At 40.3% G+C, this 21,398-nt stretch overlaps 1 protein-coding gene across 1 annotated transcript; it reads right to left on the reverse strand.

Moving 5' to 3' along the window:
- Positions 1–769: 769 nt before the first annotated feature.
- DDX18 (DEAD-box helicase 18) lies at positions 770–13,829 on the reverse strand. Its single transcript, XM_009904429.2, has 14 exons — positions 13,657–13,829; positions 13,312–13,512; positions 12,146–12,283; positions 11,584–11,719; positions 11,003–11,103; positions 10,695–10,894; positions 10,492–10,606; positions 8,221–8,360; positions 6,978–7,139; positions 5,577–5,729; positions 4,296–4,409; positions 3,205–3,261; positions 2,888–3,065; positions 770–1,959 (listed from the first exon to the last, which is right to left on the reverse strand). Exons 1-14 carry the CDS (start codon positions 13,775–13,777, stop codon positions 1,817–1,819), a joined length of 1,959 nt encoding a protein of 652 aa, XP_009902731.2. The 5' UTR covers positions 13,778–13,829; the 3' UTR covers positions 770–1,816.
- Positions 13,830–21,398: the final 7,569 nt, after the last annotated feature.

A 21,398-nucleotide genomic window follows, 5' to 3' on the forward strand; every position in this document is an offset into this window, starting at 1 on the left:
AGAGACAAGAGAACTATTTTGACATCTGTTTTTTATAAATATATAAGCAAACCCAGAATCAAAGATTAGAACTCAATGAGCCAGGCATTATGTACTTAATGTTGCTTACCCTTCAGAGCAAAATTGCCTTTTCATTGCAACCCTGGAAGCACAAGGTATTCAAATCCTGGGAACAAAATTGATGTACTTAAATATATCAACATATCAGAAGTTCTTAATGTCTGACCAATGTTAAATCTTGAAGTGTCCATTAGAAGTCTTAGAAGTCCTCAGTTTCACACAAAAAAAGGGGAAAAAAGCTAAGTCTCTACAGTAGAAGCAGCAGCAACAGAATGGTCACACTATATTCCCATTTAAAATGATCTGATTTCTCTATGGGTGAAAATAAAGTTTGCCTAGGTTTTCTGGAATACTCCAATGCATGTATCATACATTTACATCTCACAGGCTATTTCAATAGACCTAAGGAATAGCAGTCCATTTTACATTGGAGTAACCACATATGCTTCTTAGATTCATTGGTCCCATTTCAGATGTTAAAAAAAAGAACAGAAAACAACCCAGCTGTTCTACTAAGATCACACATTTCAGTCTTTCCCTGCATGGATGGATGCACAATTTTTAAATACTACTGCCCATCATCACTGTAGCCTCCTAAAAACAGTTACCTGCTGCTACAATGGTAGAGATACGAGTATCATGTTTGTAATAGAGTTACTCCTGCCCTGTTTGTGCTCTTTTTGCATTTCATCCCCACGTTTGTTGTTTGCAGTATGCATTCTGCTCTCTTCCTTTTCAGTCTTTTATATTTCTTCCTCAGGATACCCTTCTAGTCTGTTCATGCTCCATTTCACTTTTTCACTTATGGAATCTCTCCACCCCTTCAGTTCTGTGGTAGCATCTTTAACTTTGCCCACCACTCATCTTCTAACTAAGACTAAAAAGCAATTCCCAGGACACAACTGCAAAAATTCTCACTGCACCAAGGTCACAGAACATTATATCTAGGCTGAGTGCTTCAATTTATGCAATCTGCTCTTCTTAATTTTCTTAGAATATTCATAAGAGAGTACACTGAGCGTTTACCAGACGGATAAATTTAGATTTAAAGAGAACATGAAGGAAAAGCAAACACTTCACTAGAATGTTATCATTTGATCACATGAAAAGAAACAGTATTAAGCAAGTCCCAGATGTGATGAAAATTGGTGTTTGTGGTTTTTTTAATAAGCTTGGACACTGTTTTGCTACAGATACCGCAACTGAAACTAACCACAAGCTCATAAAGCCTTAATTATTCATAGGTATGTTGTGTTCTAAAGGAATCTTCCCCTATTCTTCAGCATATTTTATGGACAAAGAGTTCTGTAGCACTAAAATTCCTTGCAACATTTCAAGGGAACAATTGATTTTTTTTCTTTTCTCACACTGTAATCTGTCCTTGTGTTGTCTACTCCCAACAATTTTCATGGGTGTGCATAGACAAAAGGGTGAATGTAAGACAAATTAACCTAGACAGGTTTTTTTTTTATTTCTTTAATAAAAAACTCTGTAGTATTGAGTTAAGATAATTGTATTAAACTATCTTTTTCCTTACAAGAAGTATGGCAAAATTACTTGGCCATATCCTCCCTTTCTATCTTTTGTCTCCCTTCCAGTCTTCCTGAACTGGAAGATAAAAGATGTTCACAGAAGCAAAACCATAGGGATCTCTAAAAATGTGGGGAAAGGAGCAGTTTAACTTGGAAGTAACTGCCAGATGTTTAGCTGAAGGTAGCCTGTTCCAGTGCCACAAGCCATTGTAAAGACCATCCCATTAACGAGAGAACTGTCGCCCGTCTGATTTCTTGTTAATGTGTTTGAAGATTTTAGCTTTGTGGACGTTCTTTGATTTCTGGTAACCAAATCCTCCACCTCCACCTCTTTTCTGCAGTCTTCTGCCATGGTTGCTGTGCACATCTGAAATTTTATTGGTTAAAGAACTTAAAAAGGAGTAACATGAAATGTTGCTTTTTAGGTACTGCAAAGGTTATTTATGTGAGAAGAAAAAAGAGCATTACACAGTAAGAAGGGGCTTTTTGTAAGGCTGTCTAGCAATAGGACAAGAGGGAGTGGTTTAAAGCTGAGGGAGGGCAGATTTAGGCAGGATATTAGTTCTTCAATACAAGTGTGGTGAGACTCTGGAATAGGTTGCCCAGGGAGGTTGTGGATGCCTCCTCCCAGTGAGTACTCAAGGCCAGAATGGGCAAGGCCTTGAGCAGCTGAGTCTAGTAGAGAGGTGTCCCTGCCCACAACATGGAGGTTGGAGCAAAATAATCTTTTGAGGTTGCTTTCAACCTAAGCCATTCTATGATTCTGTAACTGCAGACAAAACTAGAACTTTTGGCCTGTGGAACTAATTAATGCTTTTATTCCTCTAGCTGTCCAGCTAGGTTGGGCCAGGTACTACTGCTTCAAATTCTATTTACTAGAGGTTTGACATTAATATAGATAATCTTCTATTTCATGCTCTTGCCCCTCTCTTTCAATAGTCTATTAGTAAACTTACAAGCATGTACCTTTCAATGAAAATAACAGCATGGAGAACAGCACTCTAGAACTTGCATGCAAGCCTACACCCCAGGATTTTGCCATCTCACAGCAACTGAAACATGTACAGCACATACATGCACTAAACCAGATATGTCTGCAGGCAAATGGGTAAATGTTGTAGGTTTAGTATTTGCTTTGCTAAACTACTGTTGAATGATGCATTTATGTGATTAATAGCCAAAAAAAAAAGGAAAAAAAGAAATCAAGATCTGAAGTAACACAGGAACTTCAGTAAATTTCGTTTAACATTTCTAATGCAGAAATTCAGCTTTGAAACACTGCAGTAAAAGGATACTGAGGTCAACGAACGGAGGAACTTTAAAACCAAATGAAAGGCTGACTTTGGGAAGATCCAAGTTATTGACATCATAGATCTGCTTCAGAGAATGGGAGTCATAAGCTCTGATGTAAGCTTTGTATGCTTCCTGGGCTGACTTGTGAAGGAAGTAGTTCTTCTCAATCAGTTTTTCCAGCTGGTAAGGGGGATTAAAAAAACCAAACACAACCACAAACAAACAATAAGTGTATAAATTATGTTCAAGCATACCATTTACCGTGTGAGTTGCAATTACATTCACTATTGAGTAGCTGTAATACCAAGTCATTTCATACCTGAGACTGGATGTCTGAAATTTTTGACCAAGAAAATTCAAATTCACTTAGTGGTACCTTAGAAAAAAATAAAAGAAAGCATCAAGATAATTTCTACTATGTAAACAGTGAATCTATTTAAGACCTAAGACAAATGGAAAAGATCCTCCTAGATAACACACTTTATTTTAATACTACAGCTGTATCTGTAAATTGCCTTTACATCAATATGCCAGTATCATCACTTCCTTTAAGCTAGCCTAATAGATGTTCATTACCACAGTTCTACTCCTTTTTCTTTAGGAGTTACACCACTTTAGTCACAAGTGGCAACAAGCCCCTAAGGAGAGCAGCCAAGAAATGTTCAGAAGGCTACATTTCCTTTGGAATTGAACAAAAGGCAATTGAGTTTTTGAACAACAAAAAAAATAACTGCACAAACAATATCTAGGTTTTCCATCTCTTCTGCATGGTCAAACTCCCAGTATCCTTCCAGCAAGAAGTCAGATTAAATATATGTATGTCTCTCTCTCTATATATATATATTAGTAAGACAAGGTACAGAGTTACAAAACAACTATAAATACACTCAGCAGAATAGAATTAACCAGGTTGGAAAAGATCTTTGAGATTGAGTCCAACCTATCACCCAACACTATCTAATCAACTGAACCATGGCACCAAGTGCCCCATCCAGTCTCTTCCTAAACACCTTCAGTGATGGTGACTCCACCACCTCTCTGAGCAGCCCATTCCAATGGCCAATCACTCTTTCTATGAAGAACTTCTTCCTAACTTCCAACCTAAACCTCCCCTGGCACAGCTTGAGACTGTGTCCTCTTGTTCTGGTGCTGTCCACCTGGGAGAAGAGACCAACCCCCACCTGGCTACAACGTCCCTTCAGGTAGTTGTAGGCAGCAATAAGGTCTCCTCTGAGTATTTACCTTTATGTTCCTGACTTTAAAGTCAGATGTTCAATTAAATATTTTCTAAGCATTTTTTGCTTAAAAAAAAGTCAAATGTTAGATTAATCATGACAGGTTTTGCCTTTCAAAATCTTTTGCACAGTAAAACAAACCAATAACAAAAGAAATGTCTAGACTTAAGTTTACCCTGGCTTGCTTTAGGTAACGAAGAAAGCCCAGTTCTTCTGGCCGTAAAATGAGCAGAGCGTGTCCTCTACCATTTATGCCTCTGGCAGTTCTACCAACACGATGAATATACTCCTTGGAAAGGATAAGAAACAAGTTCCATCAGTCTTTCAAACATCTCATAACTGAAGAGCTTTCCAAACTCCCCACCCCCCTCCCCCCCAATTTAACACTAGTTTTTAAAGACTGACACATGGATGAGGGAAACCAAACACTGAAGATACCACACAAAATTAAGCTGAGACATGATCCCTGACTGAAGTAGAATAAAATAGGAATAGAATAGAATAAACCAGGTTGGAAGAGACCTTCAAGATCATCGTGTCCAACCCATCAACCAATCCAACCCACCTAATCAACTAATCCATGGCACCAAGCACCCCATCAAGTCTCCTCTTGAACACCTCCAATGATGGTGTCTCCACCACCTCCCCGGGCAGCCCATTCCAATGGGCAATCACTCTCTCTGTATAGAACTTCTTCCTCACATCCAGCCTAAACCTCCCCTGGTGCAGCCTGAGACTGCGTCCTCTTGTTCTGGTGCTGGTTGCCTGGGAGAAGAGACCAACATCCGCCTGTCTACAACCTCCCTTCAGGTAGCTGTAGAGAGCAATAAGGTCACCCCTGAGTCTCCTCCTCTCCAGGCTAAGCAATCCCAGCTCCCTCAGCCTCTCCTCATAGGGCTTGTGATCCAAACCCCTCACCAACTTCATTGCCCTTCTCTGGACACGTTCCAGTATTTTACTTTTAAATGAACAACAACAAAAAATTATGTCTGCTGTGACTGAAAATTAGATTTTGCTTTTGGTGTATCTGCTCTGCGTATCTGCCAAAACCCCTCAGTTTGTTGAGCTTTGTTTACGCTGAACAGTTACTCAAATAAGATTCCTCACTGTTTGAAACAAATCAAATTTTCACTGGAAAAGCTGTTAGGAGACTCAGGGATGTAGACACGTAAACTCACTCCTCCTGGAAAGTGTTTTTGTTGCTTAGCTGCCTAAAGTAATTTAACAGGACAGATAATGTTTTATAAAGAAAACCTTAAAAAGGTAACAAAGGTCTCAGCTAGGTGCAGCATTTCCTAAGAAGTTGGTGAAAGGAATGGAAAGAAATTGGTGGCTAGAGGTGAACATGGCTGAATCCTGACCTTTGTCAAGCAGCAGTTTCAGCTTTTCTCTGCAACTCCATTTGTAGCTAGGATTTGATTTGTTGCTATGAAGTTTCTCTATTTCATTAACTTACTTTTGGATCATCTGGAGGGTCATATTGGACAATCCAGTCTACCTCAGGAATATCCAGTCCTCTGGCAGCTACATCAGTGCACAACAGTATTCCAGATTCTGCATTACAGAACTGGAAAAAGGTTGTAGTACGTTTGGTTTGTTTCTGCTTGCCCTAAAAGGAAAGAAACACATTAAGGATGAAATATCAACAGAAAAAAAAAACCCACAATAAATTAAAAAAGAATTAAAAATCTGTAATCTAATTTAGAATAGAACAGAACAGAACAGAATAGAACAGAACAGAATAGAATAGAATTAACCAGGTTGGAAAAGACCTTTGAGATCATCGAGTCCAACCTATCACCCAACACTATCTAATCAACTAAACCATGGCACCAAGCACCCCATCCAGTCTCTTCCTAAACACCTCCAGTGATGGTGACTCCAACACCTCCCTGGACAGCCCATTCCAATGGCAAATCACTCATTCTGTGAAGAACTTCTTCCTAACATCCAGCCTAAACCTCCCCTGGCGCAGCTTGAGACTGTGTCATCTTGCTGCACCATTTCCCATTTCAGATAATCACTGCCAAAAATATAAAATAATTTTGAGAATCTTTCTACATCATGGTAGTTGTACAGACCAGAGGAGTGCAGGGATGACACAATACTACCACAGTCAACAGCAGAGGGCTACAAGAAGTGCTGTCTCTCAGAGGCTACAACGTATCTGCCAAAGCACTAAAAATACAGTTGCGTAATTGTTCTTTTTCAGGAGAGCCTGAAGTTAAGAAAAAGGCCACCTGCAAGACTAGCAACATGTTAGATAGATTACAGGTTAAACAAACCCCAACTGTTCTATCAAAGTATAGCAAAAAACCCCTCCAAAGTACAAAAAAACCCCCATTTGTGGTCACTTATATGTATTTCCTAAGCTTTCAGACAATTCTTTTTCCTAAGCTTTCAGTGCATTCTTTCTCCTAAAGTACACATTTGTTGGTTTGAAAAGGTTTTTAAAGCACTCCTCCAAATGGTAAGAATTGGCACAGTAACAGCAAACACCACCCTGGCCTTTAGAAAAAGGACCCAGCACTTCAGGGATCACTATTTGGATGCCTCTCACAACAGTTTTGCTCCAGAAACTTAATTTCAGTGCTTGTGAAAGGCAATCCTTTGGAAGAAAGCAGAAAGCTTTTCACACACAGCCCTGGTTTGGGAAATAGCAAGATGAACAATAATGAAGTGCTTTTATTACACAGCCTCTGCATTATCTGCTTTCTCTACAGACTAATCAAGACCATCATCGGTTTTCTGAGCAGAGTGTCTGTTAGAAACTGGACAGCAATAAACAAGGCTAATGTAAGGTCAGTAACAACTTACAGAATAATGAAAAAATCAAAGCAATTAATAAAATACTTACATGAATAGCCAAAACAGGCAGATCAATGTAGTTGAGTAATTCATAGTGGTACTTGACTGACATACATGAAGAAAAAAACACCATCAGTTTCTTCTTCCGGTTCTTCTTGAGGAATGTGAAGAGCAAAAGGAATCTCTTTTCAGATGGACACACTACATACCCCTGGAAAATGTTTAAATGTTATTATACAAAATATTATTGAACAAACTTTTGTTTCAGCAATGCAATCAAATCAGGGAAGTGTTATGCTGTGAAATGAGTATGCCAAACGGTTAATTTTTGCAGCTATGCTCAAGCATTCAATGTATTGTCTGCTCCTTACCTGCATATGTGAAACTCCTAAAGATGACATGAACTTGGCAAGACACTTCATGTACTAACTTGAAGTATCAAGAACTAATTTTTACTTAGTTCTCCAAACTAGTCTAAGTTAAGAGAAAAGTGATTTGTGTATTTAATTAAGGTTAAAGAACTCTGAATTACTGACGTTAGGCATGAAACAACAGCACTGAGTTCTTAGCATTTGTTATGATTTCAAGAATTTTATTTTACAGTTTTCCTGCTGCTGATTTATCCTCCTCAGGTAAGGCATAGCTAATGGTAATTTTGTAACAACACTCATCATGTCAGCTGCACAAACACATAAACCACTGCACTTCTACTTAGCTACTGTGTAGAGCAGTACCAATGAAATAAACCGAATAGTCTATGTATCTCTAGTCAGTAATGTGGAAGATACAGTTAGGCAACTGGAGCTTAGGTCTCTCATACAGATAAGAACAAGACAAATAGGTAACTATATCAGTATTTTATGAGATCTTATATCATCTGTTCTGCAAACATTGACTAGGTGAATATAAACCCTTTAAGCAGCTGATAGCTTTTGCCTGTTAGGATGGTACAAAAATAGAAATGGGAAGATTCAGATTGAATGTTAGGAAGAAGTTCTTCCCCATGAGGGTGGTGAGACACTGGAATAGCTTGCCCAGGAATGTGGTAGAAGCCTCATCCCTGGAGGTTTTTAAGGCCAGGCTGGATGTGGCTCTGAGCAACACGATGTAGTGTGAGGTGTCCCTGCCTATGGCAGGGGCATTTGAACTAGATGATCCTCGAGGTTCCTTCCAACCCTAACAATTCTATGGTAAACACCCTTTCAGACAGTGTTGGTACAAACCAGGTAAAAAACACACAGGACGTGGTATGTTCACAGATCATACCCCTTTTAGTAACATTTGTGTTTTACCTGTTCAAGACCATCTACTGTTGCTGTCTCCTTGTTGTCATCAACCCCAACGTACAGGGGCTCTTTCTTCAGAGAGATCTTTGCCAGGTCTTCAACCTTTCTGGTTTGTGTAGCAGAAAAAAGCATTGTCTGTCTGCGCTCTGGAAAACACATTTATTTGGAAAGAGCCTCATTTTTCAGAGAATGCAAACAGCAAGTCCATAAATAACTAGCTGCAAACTGCCCCAAGCAAGCCTACTTTTTTTTTCCAATTAACTCCTGGTTCAAACATACTGCTACTGACAGAGACAGGTGTGTAGTCAGATAGTGGACTGTATAGGATGTTTACTTCGGCTGCCCACACCTCCAAAATCCTAACAGTTATCAAAACACAGTATTCCTTCTCTCTGGGAAAATGCTAATAATCATTTGCATTCAAATTTAAACAGAAAACAATGACTTAAATAGAGGCAAATCTAGTAATTCTAATTACAAACTCATTTAATTCCTGTGAGTATTGGAATGCTTTTATAAAATAAGCTGACCAAAAAAAAAATCATGCTAGAGACTGTGCAAGAAAAAGCTTAGAAATACACAGTTGTAATTTCTCTTACAAAATCAGTCTAGAACACAGACATTTAGAATAGAATAGAATAGAATAGACCAGGTTGGAAGAGACCTTCAAGATCATTGTGTCCAACCTATCATCCAATGCCACTTAATCAACTAAACCATGCAACCAAGCACCCTACCATGTCTCCTCTGGCAAGCTTTTCAGAAATGTAGTAATTAATGCAGCTGTACTGAGCCTCAGTGACTGCAACGTTCTCAGAGCAAGCATAGGAAATCTGCTTGCCTCTCAGCTCAAACACATATCCTGATCCTGTAACATTTTTCTCATCACAGGAGTACATGGAAAATGCAGTTGTAGCCTGTTCCATTCCGCAGCTGCAAGAACAGCAGCAATTGTTCTTGCTGATCAACCAACAACTGCTATTTTGTTTTTAAATTTCTATTTTTCCTCTTTTGAAATGTCTGTTTTGAAATATATTTTCCTTCCCAATGGGACAAAACCAAATTAAACTTATGTAAATTAAAAGTTGATCTGTAATTTTCCACTTAACGGAGATGTCATTTTCCAACTCTTCCTCTTCCCTTCCCATTTTCAGCATTGTTCATTAACTCTCTTCCCAGGATGTTATTAGATTCATGTATCTGCATTTTAAACATGCAGATCTGAATTTTAATACTTCAGATGCAGAGCCTCAATTTTTTTTTCCCCTATACTATTTCCATGGGTGGTTTTCTTTCTGCATTTTGAAAATCAAAAGAGAGAGCCTTGAGAATGTGTTTAATATGTCAGATTACAGGGAATAACTGAATGAAAAATTAAGAAAGGAAACTTTTAAGGGAAACACTTAAAAATCCTTAAAATAGAACAATAGAATAAACCAGGTTGGAAGAGACCTTCAAGATCATCGTGTCCAAGCCATCAACCAATCCAACCCACCTAAACAACTAAACCATGGCACCAAGCACCCCATCAAGTCTCCTCCTGAAAATCACCAATGACAGCGACTCTACCACCTCCCCGGGCAGCCCATTCCAATGGGCAATCACTCACTCTGTGTAGACCTTCTTCCTAACATCCAACCTAAACCTCCCCTGGTGCAGCCTGAGACTGTGTCCTCTTGTTCTGGTGCTGGCTGCCTGGGAGAAGAGACCATCATCTGTCTGTCTACAACCTCCCTTCACGTAGCTGTAGAGAGTGTTAAGGTCACCCCTGAGTCTCTTTTTCTCCAGGCTAAGCAATCCCAGCTCCCTCAGTCTTTCCTCATAGGGCTTGTGTTCCAAACCCCTCACCAACTTCGTTGCCCTTCTCTGGACACCTTCCAGCAAGTCAATAAAATGTTGCTCTTGGAGGCCCCAAAAAAAATTGAACTGCAAGACAGAAGATCTTCTTCCTCATATTTAAGCACGATTAGGAAATAATGAATTGCAAGAAATATATGACCAGAGAAAGATGAAAGAACACTGATGTTAGACTAAAAGGATCTTATATGAACAAAATTACATCCTTAAAGCATGTACATAAACTGTCAGGTAAATGGTATTAAATAAAGCAGTACATAATAGCAATCAGAAAAAAAGGACTGAGACAATAATTTTGAAGTGCATTTACAGAACTATAAAAATTCATGATCTCTCTTGTAATAATCAAGTCATAAAGAAGAGATAATGTTAGTCAAATGATTTCCAGGAAAGACTTGGTTTGGGTTTTTTTTTCCTTACTTGGTAGAAGTTTAATGATCTGTTTCATTTCTTCTTCAAATCCAACCTCCAAGATACGATCTGCCTCATCAATTACCAAACACTGCAAGTTCTTATACATGAAACCTGGAGTGTTCTGGAAGATTAACAAATTCAGAGTCATACAGGGACAGGAGTTTTACTGTGTTTTAAAAACAGAGATTAGACATCAGTATTTCACTTACCTGCATATGATCCAGCAGTCTTCCTGGTGTTGCGACAATGATGTTGATTCCATTTCCAAGTTTCTGGGCTTCTGCTGATCTGTTACTGCCCCCCATTATCAGACCATAGGTGTGAACATGATGATTCATGAGCTCTTTAAGAACTCCATAGGTTTGCATCGCAAGCTCTCGAGTGGGAGAGAGAATAATAACACCTGTTCCTAAAAATACATCAGAGAAGAAGTTGTTACGACTTGTCCAATCCTCCTAGCCACATCCCTAAATGCCTCTGTCACAGTAAAATTCAGCTGTAAACTGAAAAGCCTTACCATTTCTAGGCATGAATTTTAACTTGTAGATGAGCTCCACTGCAGGAATAAGAAATGCAAGTGTTTTGCCACTGCCTGTTTTCGCAGCTGCTAAAATATCCCTGTATAGAGCAAAGTTAGAAAGAGAGAAGTATTTAGTTGATGGTGCAAAGAATGATCCTGTTTTGAATAAGGCTGACAATGTAAAAACGTAACATGGCTTAAAAGAAACCAGCAGAGCTGATATTAAAAGCTCAGTGGCAGATGTGGTCCACAGCTATTGGTGACTCTGTCTCTAGTGACAGTGTGAGCCAGTATCTTTGAGATGCACTGACAAGATGACTAGTGAAAAGACTCCCTGCTTTCAGAGCCAAATGCAAAGCAGTATCCGTGGGCTTAATCTAACTGTTTACAAGCAACACAGAAATACTTTGTCAACTTGTATTAATGTCCATAAACAGAATATATAAAACATGAGAACATATTTAAACACAAACCAAACCATTTAGCTGCAAAAAGTCACATCCCATGTACTTCATTTGCTAGCAAAATGTACACAACATTTGGGGCTGATTTAGTGATTGAAATGATCTATTTCTTACCTGCCTTCCAGAAGTGGCTTAATACTTTTGTGCTGAATTTCAGTCATGTGTGTAAAACCCATGTCCTCTATGCCTTTCAGTGTATTCTCACTGACAATGCCAGACAGGGAAGTAAAAGAATTGTCTTCAAAAGCGCCTGAAGTGAGGGGAGGAAAATACAACAAATATTCAAATTGACTTCTTCAATTCTATCTGTCCTCTGAGATTACCCAGTTAAAAAAAAAAACAACAAACAAAGGATTTTTCATAGTCCTTTCTACCATAAAATCTGACAAAATGCTGTGTCTTGATGTGTTCCTAAGGACCTGATAAATTTACTAGTCACGCACTTCCACCTTACCCTTGACTTTTTTTCCCCCTCTAAAGTTACAAAGACTAACAGGACTATGTGTATAACCCAAGTTTCAATCAACAGTAAGTGACTAATAGCCAATGTATTCCAATATACACCAGTATACAAACATCTGATTTAGAAAGGTCTGCTGGGAACTGCATCTTGCTCTGAAAGCAAGTGTTAGACCATGGCTTTTTCCACATGTAGGAAAAAGAGAACACATGATACCTGTTAAACCTAGCGGTAAACTGGGCACATCATCCTCCTCCCCTTCCTCCTCTTCTTTTTCTTCAGAATCCTGCTTATGGTCATCTTCTACCTCCACAGATTCAACTTCTTCAGTTCTGGCTTTTTTAGTTTCTGTACCTAGAGTGTGATTTTACAGAAGACAAGTCAGTTAGAGATACAGAGGACACGTTCATTGTTAAAAATTGTTCCAAAGAATTAGTTTCTTTAGTCTGTACACCACTTACAAATGTCATGCTTTTTTTACAGGGTGGGGCAAAAAGGTGGGGAAAGTTTCTGTGTAACTTTCTGAGGCAAAGAATTCAGAAGTTCCTTGTTCATATCACACAGTAAAGCAGTGAACATTCATATATATCGTATGAATTTTTCTGTGGTAATGAGGAATCAGTCACAAAACTTTCTTATCTGCAATGCAGACATAAAGTTTCCAACGTGGTCACCTGTACTTATGTCACATGTAATGTAATCATAGAATCAACAAAGTTGGAATAGACCTCAAAGCTAACTAAGTCTAATGTGTCACTCAAGACCTCATGACTACATAGAATAATGTTTGTTTCAAGTACCTGAATCCTCAGAGAACTACATGAAAACACCTGTGTATTTGCATTACCAAAGCAAACACATAAGAAACAGAAATTTCAGATACATAAAAAGTTTACATGGATAAAAATGTATAATTTAAGTGTATAAAAATATCTAAAAATCTAGCAATATTTGCAGGATGCAATTCCTTTTTTATGGTTGTCCAGTGTAATTTCGTAACACACACATTGCCTATGGCTGGATGAATTGCTTAAAGGATGAACTGGCTGCACATTCGAGGACAGAAAGCATCTGTCTGCCAAAGCTCTGCTTAGAAAGACCTCGCACGCATTTGTGTAACGAATAAGCAAAACATCCAAACTTAAATGTTACAATGCAGAATCCTATGCAACAATCAAATTAGCTGCCTTCGGTTTAGAGCTCAACTGTTACAACTAGAATAAGAAAACAGATGATAATGCAGACTTCCCGGGCTTTCAAACGCACACCAGACCACCACATGGCACTTCTCTCGGATCTCTCCGACAGGGCGCAAAACCAAAGTAGAGGGTTTTTTTTTTGGGGGGGGGAGGGTCAAAGCTGTACTTATTAACATCATGTACCATTTTCCGCACTGGCTGCCGCTTTCCTCTTTTTCTTCTTCTTTTTCTTCTTCTCCCCGCCGCTCCGGCCGGCAGTTTCCGCCGTCTCCGTCTCTGCCTCGTCAGAGGCCGCTCCGGCAGTCACCGCTTCTGCCTCTGCGGCCGCCGCCTCCTCCTCTTCCTCCGGAGAGTCCTGAGATGGTCCCTGGCCTGGCGGAGGCACTGCACGGCGCGGAGACACGTGTCAGAAACAGAGAAAGAAAGACAGAGAGGCCGGGGGAAAAAAGCGCCACAAAGTCAGCGACAGCTCCTCAAGGCTCAGTGGGGAAGAGGTTCCGCAAGGCCATCTCCCCGTCCCGGTCATACCTGTCCCTTCGGCCACCCGCAGCTTCAGGTTGCGCTGCCGCAGCTTCAGGTTACGCTTGTGGATCTTTTTTCGGAGCAGCCGCATGGGCAGGTTGCCCGCGGCAGCCACTGACACCGACATCTCCGCAGCCTACCCCTGCTCACCCGCCACACGTGCGGACGGCGGCACAGCGCATCCGGCTCCCGCCGGAACCCCTCGGGCTCCACCGGGCGCCAGGCCTGACGGGCATCCCGCAGCGGCCTCCAGCGGAGCGGAGGAGACAGCGCCGCGCAGCCAGGCGGGGCCTGAGCCTCCCAACAGGCGGAGCCGACGTGCTCAGCCCTCAGAGGGGTGGGTGCGGGCGCGGTTGGACGGCAGCGGTGCGCGTCCTGCTGTGGGCTGCTGTTCCCCTGTCCCGTTCCTGTAGCTCAGTGAGCACGGGTAGAAAGGTTCACTCTGCCGCAGCCGCCCTGCCCCGCAGTACCCGACAGCCCGGCAGCGTTTCCTCCACTCGTGGTTACAGGCGTTTAACGCCAGTGGGAGAAAGAAACGCTCCTGGGCACGCACGTGGGCCCTACAGGAGAGGTGGTGTTCGGGATGTCCCGCGTGTCTTCTCGTGTGCAGGATGGCAGGAGTGCAGATACCTCTGCTCTACAGTGTTGCAGATGCCTCTGTACCCTGCAGTGCTGCCAAACTGCAGCCGAAATGGGCGATCCCTGTGGGGGGTGAGCTCCATTGGCATGCCCAAGGAAGCAGCATGTGGTGGTGGAAACTTCCATGCCGAATTCCAGCAGTAAAGCTAGTGAAACTTTCAAGCTGGTGAAACTTTCAGGCTTTTAGAATCCCCAGCACTAACCCAGGCATAAAGGACAGAGCTGTGCCTTTGGTACTCATTTGGCCTGCTCTCTGTTCCTCCTGATGGATGCAAAGAACATGGAATTCCTTCAGATTTTATGCAGCCTGGCAGTGCTAGTGAGTGGGCCTAATCTGGGAGCCCATCATTTCCAGGGCACGGTTTCTTGAAGCTCTGTTGCGCATGCTTTTCAGCTGGCCAGCTGGACCTCCCAGCTGCACCTCAACCCTATGATACATACACAGCATGACCCTTCTGTCTGGCATCCTCTTGCTTTTTGGCTCTCCATCCTCTTCCAGAGTGATTCTTGCAGGCTAAAATGCAGTGCCCTTCAGATCCTGCTTGACCAGCAGATGGCACGAACAGTACAGGGATTTACAGCTGATTGCTTTGCTGTCTTAAGCCAGTAACTCCAGTGTTCTTAGAAATCTGAATTACTACAGATTGTGTAAAGTTCAGCCTCTAATAGCTTTCTATAATGCAGAACAAACTCCAGAACTGCTACTGTATTAATTTCAAAGTGTATACTTGATATAACATTTGTTTTTTAAAAAGCAACTCTTCTTGAGGTAAAGCAAGTCATTATCCACCTGTAACTATCTTGCAGAGCTCATATGGATCATCAGGATGAGAAATAAATTTGTATTGCCAGAACTTTAGAACAGGAAGCATATGATCTTCGCAGATTTCACAGGCTGGGTAATAGGTCTGGCCTCTGGCTTATTAAGCTGAAAGGATAACTTCCATCTCCGCCAGCAGTGTTTGAAAATAAACTGAATCATCCACAGCATGAAAGGCTTTTGGTACAAAACTCCAGGGGAACTCACTTCAAGGCTGAATTTTAAGCAGATGAAACTTCCTTTCTACAACTCAATGTAATTTACATTCTGGACACATTTTCTTCCTGGCTACCTTACATTGTATCTGCAGAATATAGTTTTAAGTAGATACAGGTACTGATTTATACGTATGTGACTAGTTTTACTATTTGGATCCAGATTTAAAGCATGTGGTGCTCTTTTCTGGAATATGGCCATTGTGCACTTGGAGTGAATTTAAAGTCTAGGCAGGAAAGACCTAATACTAACACTTACATTGAGAGAGGAGAAAATTATGTCCTTTGGCAATGACATGGTCCACATGTTCCTGTCTTAACCCATAGTGCTGGGATCATCGCTTATTTACTTTCACATCACCAGCTCTGCCAACAGTTAGGACCTGAAAATCCTGGTCAGGTAAAACCCCAAAGAAAGAACTCACCTCACTGTCCCTGTTGAGTCCCAGCTGACTTGGCAAGTTTTTGAGGAATTGCATTAGTGTGACATGAGGCACAAATTGATCGACTGTTCTGAGAGGTTATGTTAGATCCTGATCACTGAGCAGAATATATTGGTGGCTCTTACCAGCTTGGTGCACAGGGGAAACTTTGTGTGCTTGTATATAAATGATGCATCTATGTAAACAGATGTCCTGTGTTTATGTATAGGAATTAAGAAATTACTGATTTTGTTAGGTGGCAAAGTATCATGTATTCCAACATTGCTTTGTCTCAGCATCTTGTAAAAGATGTTGCTTGGAGTTAGCAAAGACTCTGGAAATTTCAGGATGTGTTTTATGTGCGTCTTTCTTTTAGTTATTTGATTTTTTTCTTTTTTTCCCCCCTTCAAGCTGCAATTGTGGAAAGTCACAAAAAGAAAAAGAAAAAGAAAAGGAAGATTCAGAAAGCAATAATGATTATTGTATTGCGGCATGTCTAGACAATTATTTAAACCACTAGCTCATGTTAATAGTTTCTCTCTGAAGTTTGGCATTTCTTGGATATCATATGAATTCCCCCTGGTACATCCCTCATTTCTGTCCAATAGATTCATTCCTAATTGCTTGACTTAGCAGACAGTCATTGCTAAAAATAGGATTGTCTCAAATGGTTATTGAGTTGTTGTTAGAATGTCTCAAATTCTGTATACATGATCTTGCAGGAAGGTTTGTAAGAAATCATGTTTTGGGTTAACAAAGCTTTTTTGGAATGAAGTTGTCCCCATTAGATGCTCTGAGTTTATCTCTGAAGTTGAATGGTTTTTCAATGGGCTGCCAGTGTCAATAGTTTATCCCCAGCCCCCAGGTCAATTAATCATTAAAGCCAAATTCAAAATCTTCGCTCCTGCTTACCATGAGGTGTTATGTTGATTAACAATGTGGCTCAAAAGCATTCATTGATTTCAGCTGTATCATTTCAAGTATCTGGTGATACTGTATAAAAAAAGGTATCAAAATGCTATATATAAAAGGTCATGAAACAGAAGTGTATAGTCATTTTTGGATACTGGAATTGTGGTACGGAGTTGATAAAGGCTGAAAGGTTTTATTTTCAGAAACCAGAATCTCTGGAAGTCTTAGGTTGGACATGAAGAAAACCACCACTGATGTAATTACTGAACATCTGCGCCATTAAACTAAAAGTTTTGTACTAGAAAATGAGAGCTTTTATTGCAGAAAGCCACAAACTGGAAAACATTTCAGAGCTGTCTCTTAATTTTTAATGGGTTATAATTTTCCCTGGTAGATCAGATGTATCTATCAGCAAGTACTAAGTTTTGAACTGGGACTTAATTGAAAGTGAAGTATCAGATAGATTTTTATATTTTTTAAAAAAAAATGTATAGCATGTGTAAGAAAAATATCTGTGTATATATATATGTAAGTGATAGATATAAAGATATTTGTAGAGATAATAAAATTTCCAATTTAATTGAGATACATAATTCAGAAATCTGGACTTTGGTAGAGAAAATGTGAGCTAGAAATTGCTGGTGCAAGTCATATCTGTATAGGGTATCAATATCATTCAATCTGTGAGGGAATTTGAAGTATGGCTTTGAGTTTAAGACAAGGAGATAGCTGTGTGTGGAAGAAACAAGCTAGAACAAGAGGACATAATCTCAAACTGCACCAGGGGAAGTTTAAGCTTGAGGTGGGGAGAAAGTTCTTCACAGAAAGAGTTGCTGGCCATTGGAATGGGCTGCCCAGGGAGGTGGTAGAGTCACTGTCCCTGGAAGTATTCAAAAAGGGATTGGATGTGGCACTTGAAGCCGTTGTTTAGTAGTCATGAGGTCTTGGGTGACAGGTTGGACTTGATGATCTTTGAGGTCTTTTCCAACCTTATTGATTCTACGATTCTATGATTATAACCACATTTTTTGTAGAAGATTTGTTTAATACTGCTTTCAAACAGTGTCTCCCATGTGTCATATGGAGGTCTCAGTTATAGCTGATATCATCAACAGTTTTTATAGCATGTGGAACACGGCTGGATTCAAATTACATTTCTGATTTATTATTTTTTTTTTAATTTCTCATTTACTCCATATTTTACAGCTGAAACTATCCAGTGTATTAATTATAAATGCAGGTGGACATTTACCTGAATGTGTTCCAGATCAAATCTAGTGCAGATCTGCAGCTGGGATGAGAAAGCACAGATGGATTGCATTTCATTTTATACAAGACCTTGCCGGTTTTGCATAGTTCTTGTGGGTTTTCTGGAACTGAAAAGTGCTCAGGTGTTTCTGAGAAGCAGTTTAATATCTCAGAGTGTTAGGTCACCTCATTAGTTCATTAGAGGGATATTCAGTATTCTAGAGATGGAATAATCCACATCATGCCAGGATAAAGGACTAAAACAATTTAAATTGTTTGAGTGAATGATCTCATCTTTTCCACAAATATAGAACCAAAGTCTAACCTCACTCTTTTAGACCTCTCTGCAGTGTTTAGTATGGTTAATTGTGGAATCCTGGTGTGTCACATGAGCTGGATGGCAGGAATCCAGGGTTTTTGTATTAGTCTGGGTGCTTCCTGAATTGATGCATCCAACAGATAGTGATGATCCTTAATGGCTGGAAACACATAAAAATCAGTTTCTTTCTGTCCTTTTCTAGCAACAGAATGCTGGACTCAGAGCTTAGCAATTTGCAGATGATATCTGTCCATCTGTATTTGTTACCATCTGTGACTCTTTCATCAACACTGCCACTACCAAGATGATCAGCTAATTGCGATTATCTTAATTAAACTGAAGTAAGCCATGTAGGTGTTACCACAGCTAAATTATGTGATGTTTGTGAGCAAAAAAGTCTTCAGTGTTTAGGAAATTCCACCTAGTATAAAATGATGCAGTTCTTCTCTGCAGTAAGAGGTGTTCTTCATTGATTTGCCACAGAAATTTATGCTGAGGTCAGAATTTTGATCCTCATCTCTAGAAGCATCACTAGGGATCAATTTGTCTAAAATATTGCTTAAATCTCTGTGAAATTAAGAAGACAGTTGCAATTGTAGAGTCACAGAATGTTAGAGGTTGCACAGCACCTCTGGAGATTGCTTAGTCCAACTCCCTTACTCAAGCAGGGTCAACTAGAGCTCAGGACCCTGTCCACTCAACTTTTGAGTGTCTCCAAGAATGGTGACTCCATAGAAGACTGTCTTCTTTACTCACTCCTGTCAGGTACTGATACACATGGAACCTTTTGGGAAGGTTCTTCTGAACAGTCCCATCTTTCTCAGTTTCCCCTTGAATATCAGATGCTCCAATCCCTTTATCTTTTTTGCCTGGCCATTTGCTGAACTGACCTCAGTGCATCCGTGTCCTTTTACTGAGGATCCCAGAGATGAATGCATTACTCCACATGTATCTTACCATTGCTGAGTAGAGGGAAGGATCAACTCTCTTGTGTTTGTACCAGTTGTCACAGTGGGATTTTGTAATCTAATTGTATAACTTGTTTTTGTTAGGAAAACTTTGCCATTTCCAAGATAAATAGTTGACACCTACACACTGCAAACAAACAAACAAACACAAAAAAAGGGAAACCAAGGTGCTATGCACATTTTTATCCTCATAGAGGCAGTCAGAGAACAAATAATAACACATAATATAGGAGCAGTGCACAGCTTGTAATGTACTACTAGCAGGCAGGAGGTTGTGGATGACTTTAGTGTGTATGGCACATGCATGGCACACAGCTGAATACTTTCAATTCTGTTTTATTTTATCAAGAAGAAGTTGTTTCTGATACTTGAAATTTAAACTAAACAAAACATGTTTTTAAATTCACAGAAACTGCTTTTCTGAGTTGTATGAAATAACAATCACATATTTTCTGGTCTATTTTAGGAGTCTGTTTATAGCTTTAGTTTCAGCTGTTCCACCATCCCTAATGAGTTCCGATAGCCTGTTATGCACATGACAGTAAGGTGTAGTCACTTTTAATAAGATAGCATTTAAATTTGAAATATTCTTTCTTTACCTATGAAGATCCATTTTTTAACGTTTTCCTGGTTGTGATGGGTTAACACCCATCCTGGAAGCAGTGGGGGAGGGCTTGTAAGAGCATTGCCCTCCCTGCAGGGCATTTCCCCCTGGGAAACAGTTCATCTGTTCCATCCCCCTTCCCCCCTCCAGCAAGGGTATAAAGAGGAGGACACTGCAGCCATTAGCTCTCTTGGGCCCTGCCTTTGCTTGGACGAGGACTGCTGGTGACTCCCTACTTCTCTGCCACTGATCCTTCTCCCTGCTGCCTCCATGCCTCTTCAGAGAGACTGGCTTTGTATTGTTTTTTTTCCCCTCCCATCCATCCTTGTTCCTTGACCTTGTGAACCTTACCTGTTATTGTTTTTTATATATATATATGTCCAGTTCTGGGCCCCTCAGTTTAGGAAGGATGTTGACTTGCTGGAACGAGTCCAGAGAAGGGCAACAAAGTTGGTGAGGGGTTTGGAACACAAGCCCTATGAGGAGAGGCTGAGGGAGCTGGGATTGCTGGGATTGCTTAGCCTGGAGAAAAGGAGACTCAGGGGTGACCTTATCACTCTCTGCAACTACCTGAAGGGAGGTTGTAGACAGATGGATGATGGTCTCTTCTCCCAGGCAACCAGTACCAGGACAAGAGGACACAGCTCAGGCTGTGCCAGGGGAGGTTTAGGTTGGATGTTAGGAAGAAATTCTATACAGAGAGAGAGATTGCCCATTGGAATGGGCTGCCTGGGGAGGTGGTAGAGTCACTGTCATTGGTGGTTTTCAGGAGGAGACTTGATGGGGTGCTTGGTGCCATGGGTTAGTTGATTAGGTGGGTTGGATTGGTTGATGGGTTGGACATGATGATCTTGAAGGTCTCTTCCAACCTGGTCTATTCTATTCTATTCTGTTCTATTCTATATATATGTATTGTTTAAAGAAAACTCTTTACCTCTCTACTTCCAAGATGACTCCAAATTATTTCTTGGTGGATTTGCTCCTTCCCTTTCTTTTTCCCATACTATTTTGTTACCAAATATACATCTTAGGGGACTAGGTTCTCATCAGCCTGGACAGAGAAGGAAACCAAATAGTGAACACTGAGCGTGTCAAATAATCTATAGTACCTCTATCTATAGCATCTCTTTTAGCCCATGGTAAATAACAGAATACCTTCAATAAAATGAGTTAGTTCTCATGTTTTCTGCAGTTAGGAATAAACTTACCAGTGCTTTCCTTGAAGTGGCTCACCCCTTCCTTGCCAGATATTATTAGTATGCTCCTACCTGCGTAGTTTTATACTGGTCTTCCACTTCATATAATTCTGCATTTCCTTAAAACCAGGATAAGTTACTTTTACTTTTAAGACCCTCTCAGATTGACATATAAAGGAGTTTAAATATTCCTGAAAATGACAGTTCTTAGTCTGTTATGTAATACTGCTTTTTTGATTGAAACTCAGTGGCAGCTTGGACAGTCAGCACCCCATGAATCCTCAATAGCTTGTGTTATAGCTTTTACAGTTCAAGCCTTTATAAACTCTGTCAGGCTATGATAGTTCTAATTATTGCACACAGTGGCCTAACCTTTCTAGTGTAGTCATAATGCATTAGCCTTTC

Source organism: Dryobates pubescens, chromosome 2 (genome assembly GCF_014839835.1).
Source record: "Dryobates pubescens isolate bDryPub1 chromosome 2, bDryPub1.pri, whole genome shotgun sequence".
Lineage (NCBI taxonomy): Eukaryota > Metazoa > Chordata > Aves > Piciformes > Picidae > Dryobates > Dryobates pubescens.

Excerpts from the sequence above, each read along its gene's own strand:
- DDX18 (XM_009904429.2), bottom strand. The coding sequence starts at position 13,777 with ATGTCGGTGTCAGTGGCTGCCGCGGGCAACCTGCCCATGCGGCTGCTC. Across the intron at positions 11,720-12,145 it reads TTTACCGCTAGGTTTAACAG|GCGCTTTTGAAGACAATTCT; the intron begins GTATCATGTGTT and ends CCCTCACTTCAG. Across the intron at positions 10,607-10,694 it reads GACTGCTGGATCATATGCAG|AACACTCCAGGTTTCATGTA; the intron begins GTAAGTGAAATA and ends TTAATCTTCCAG.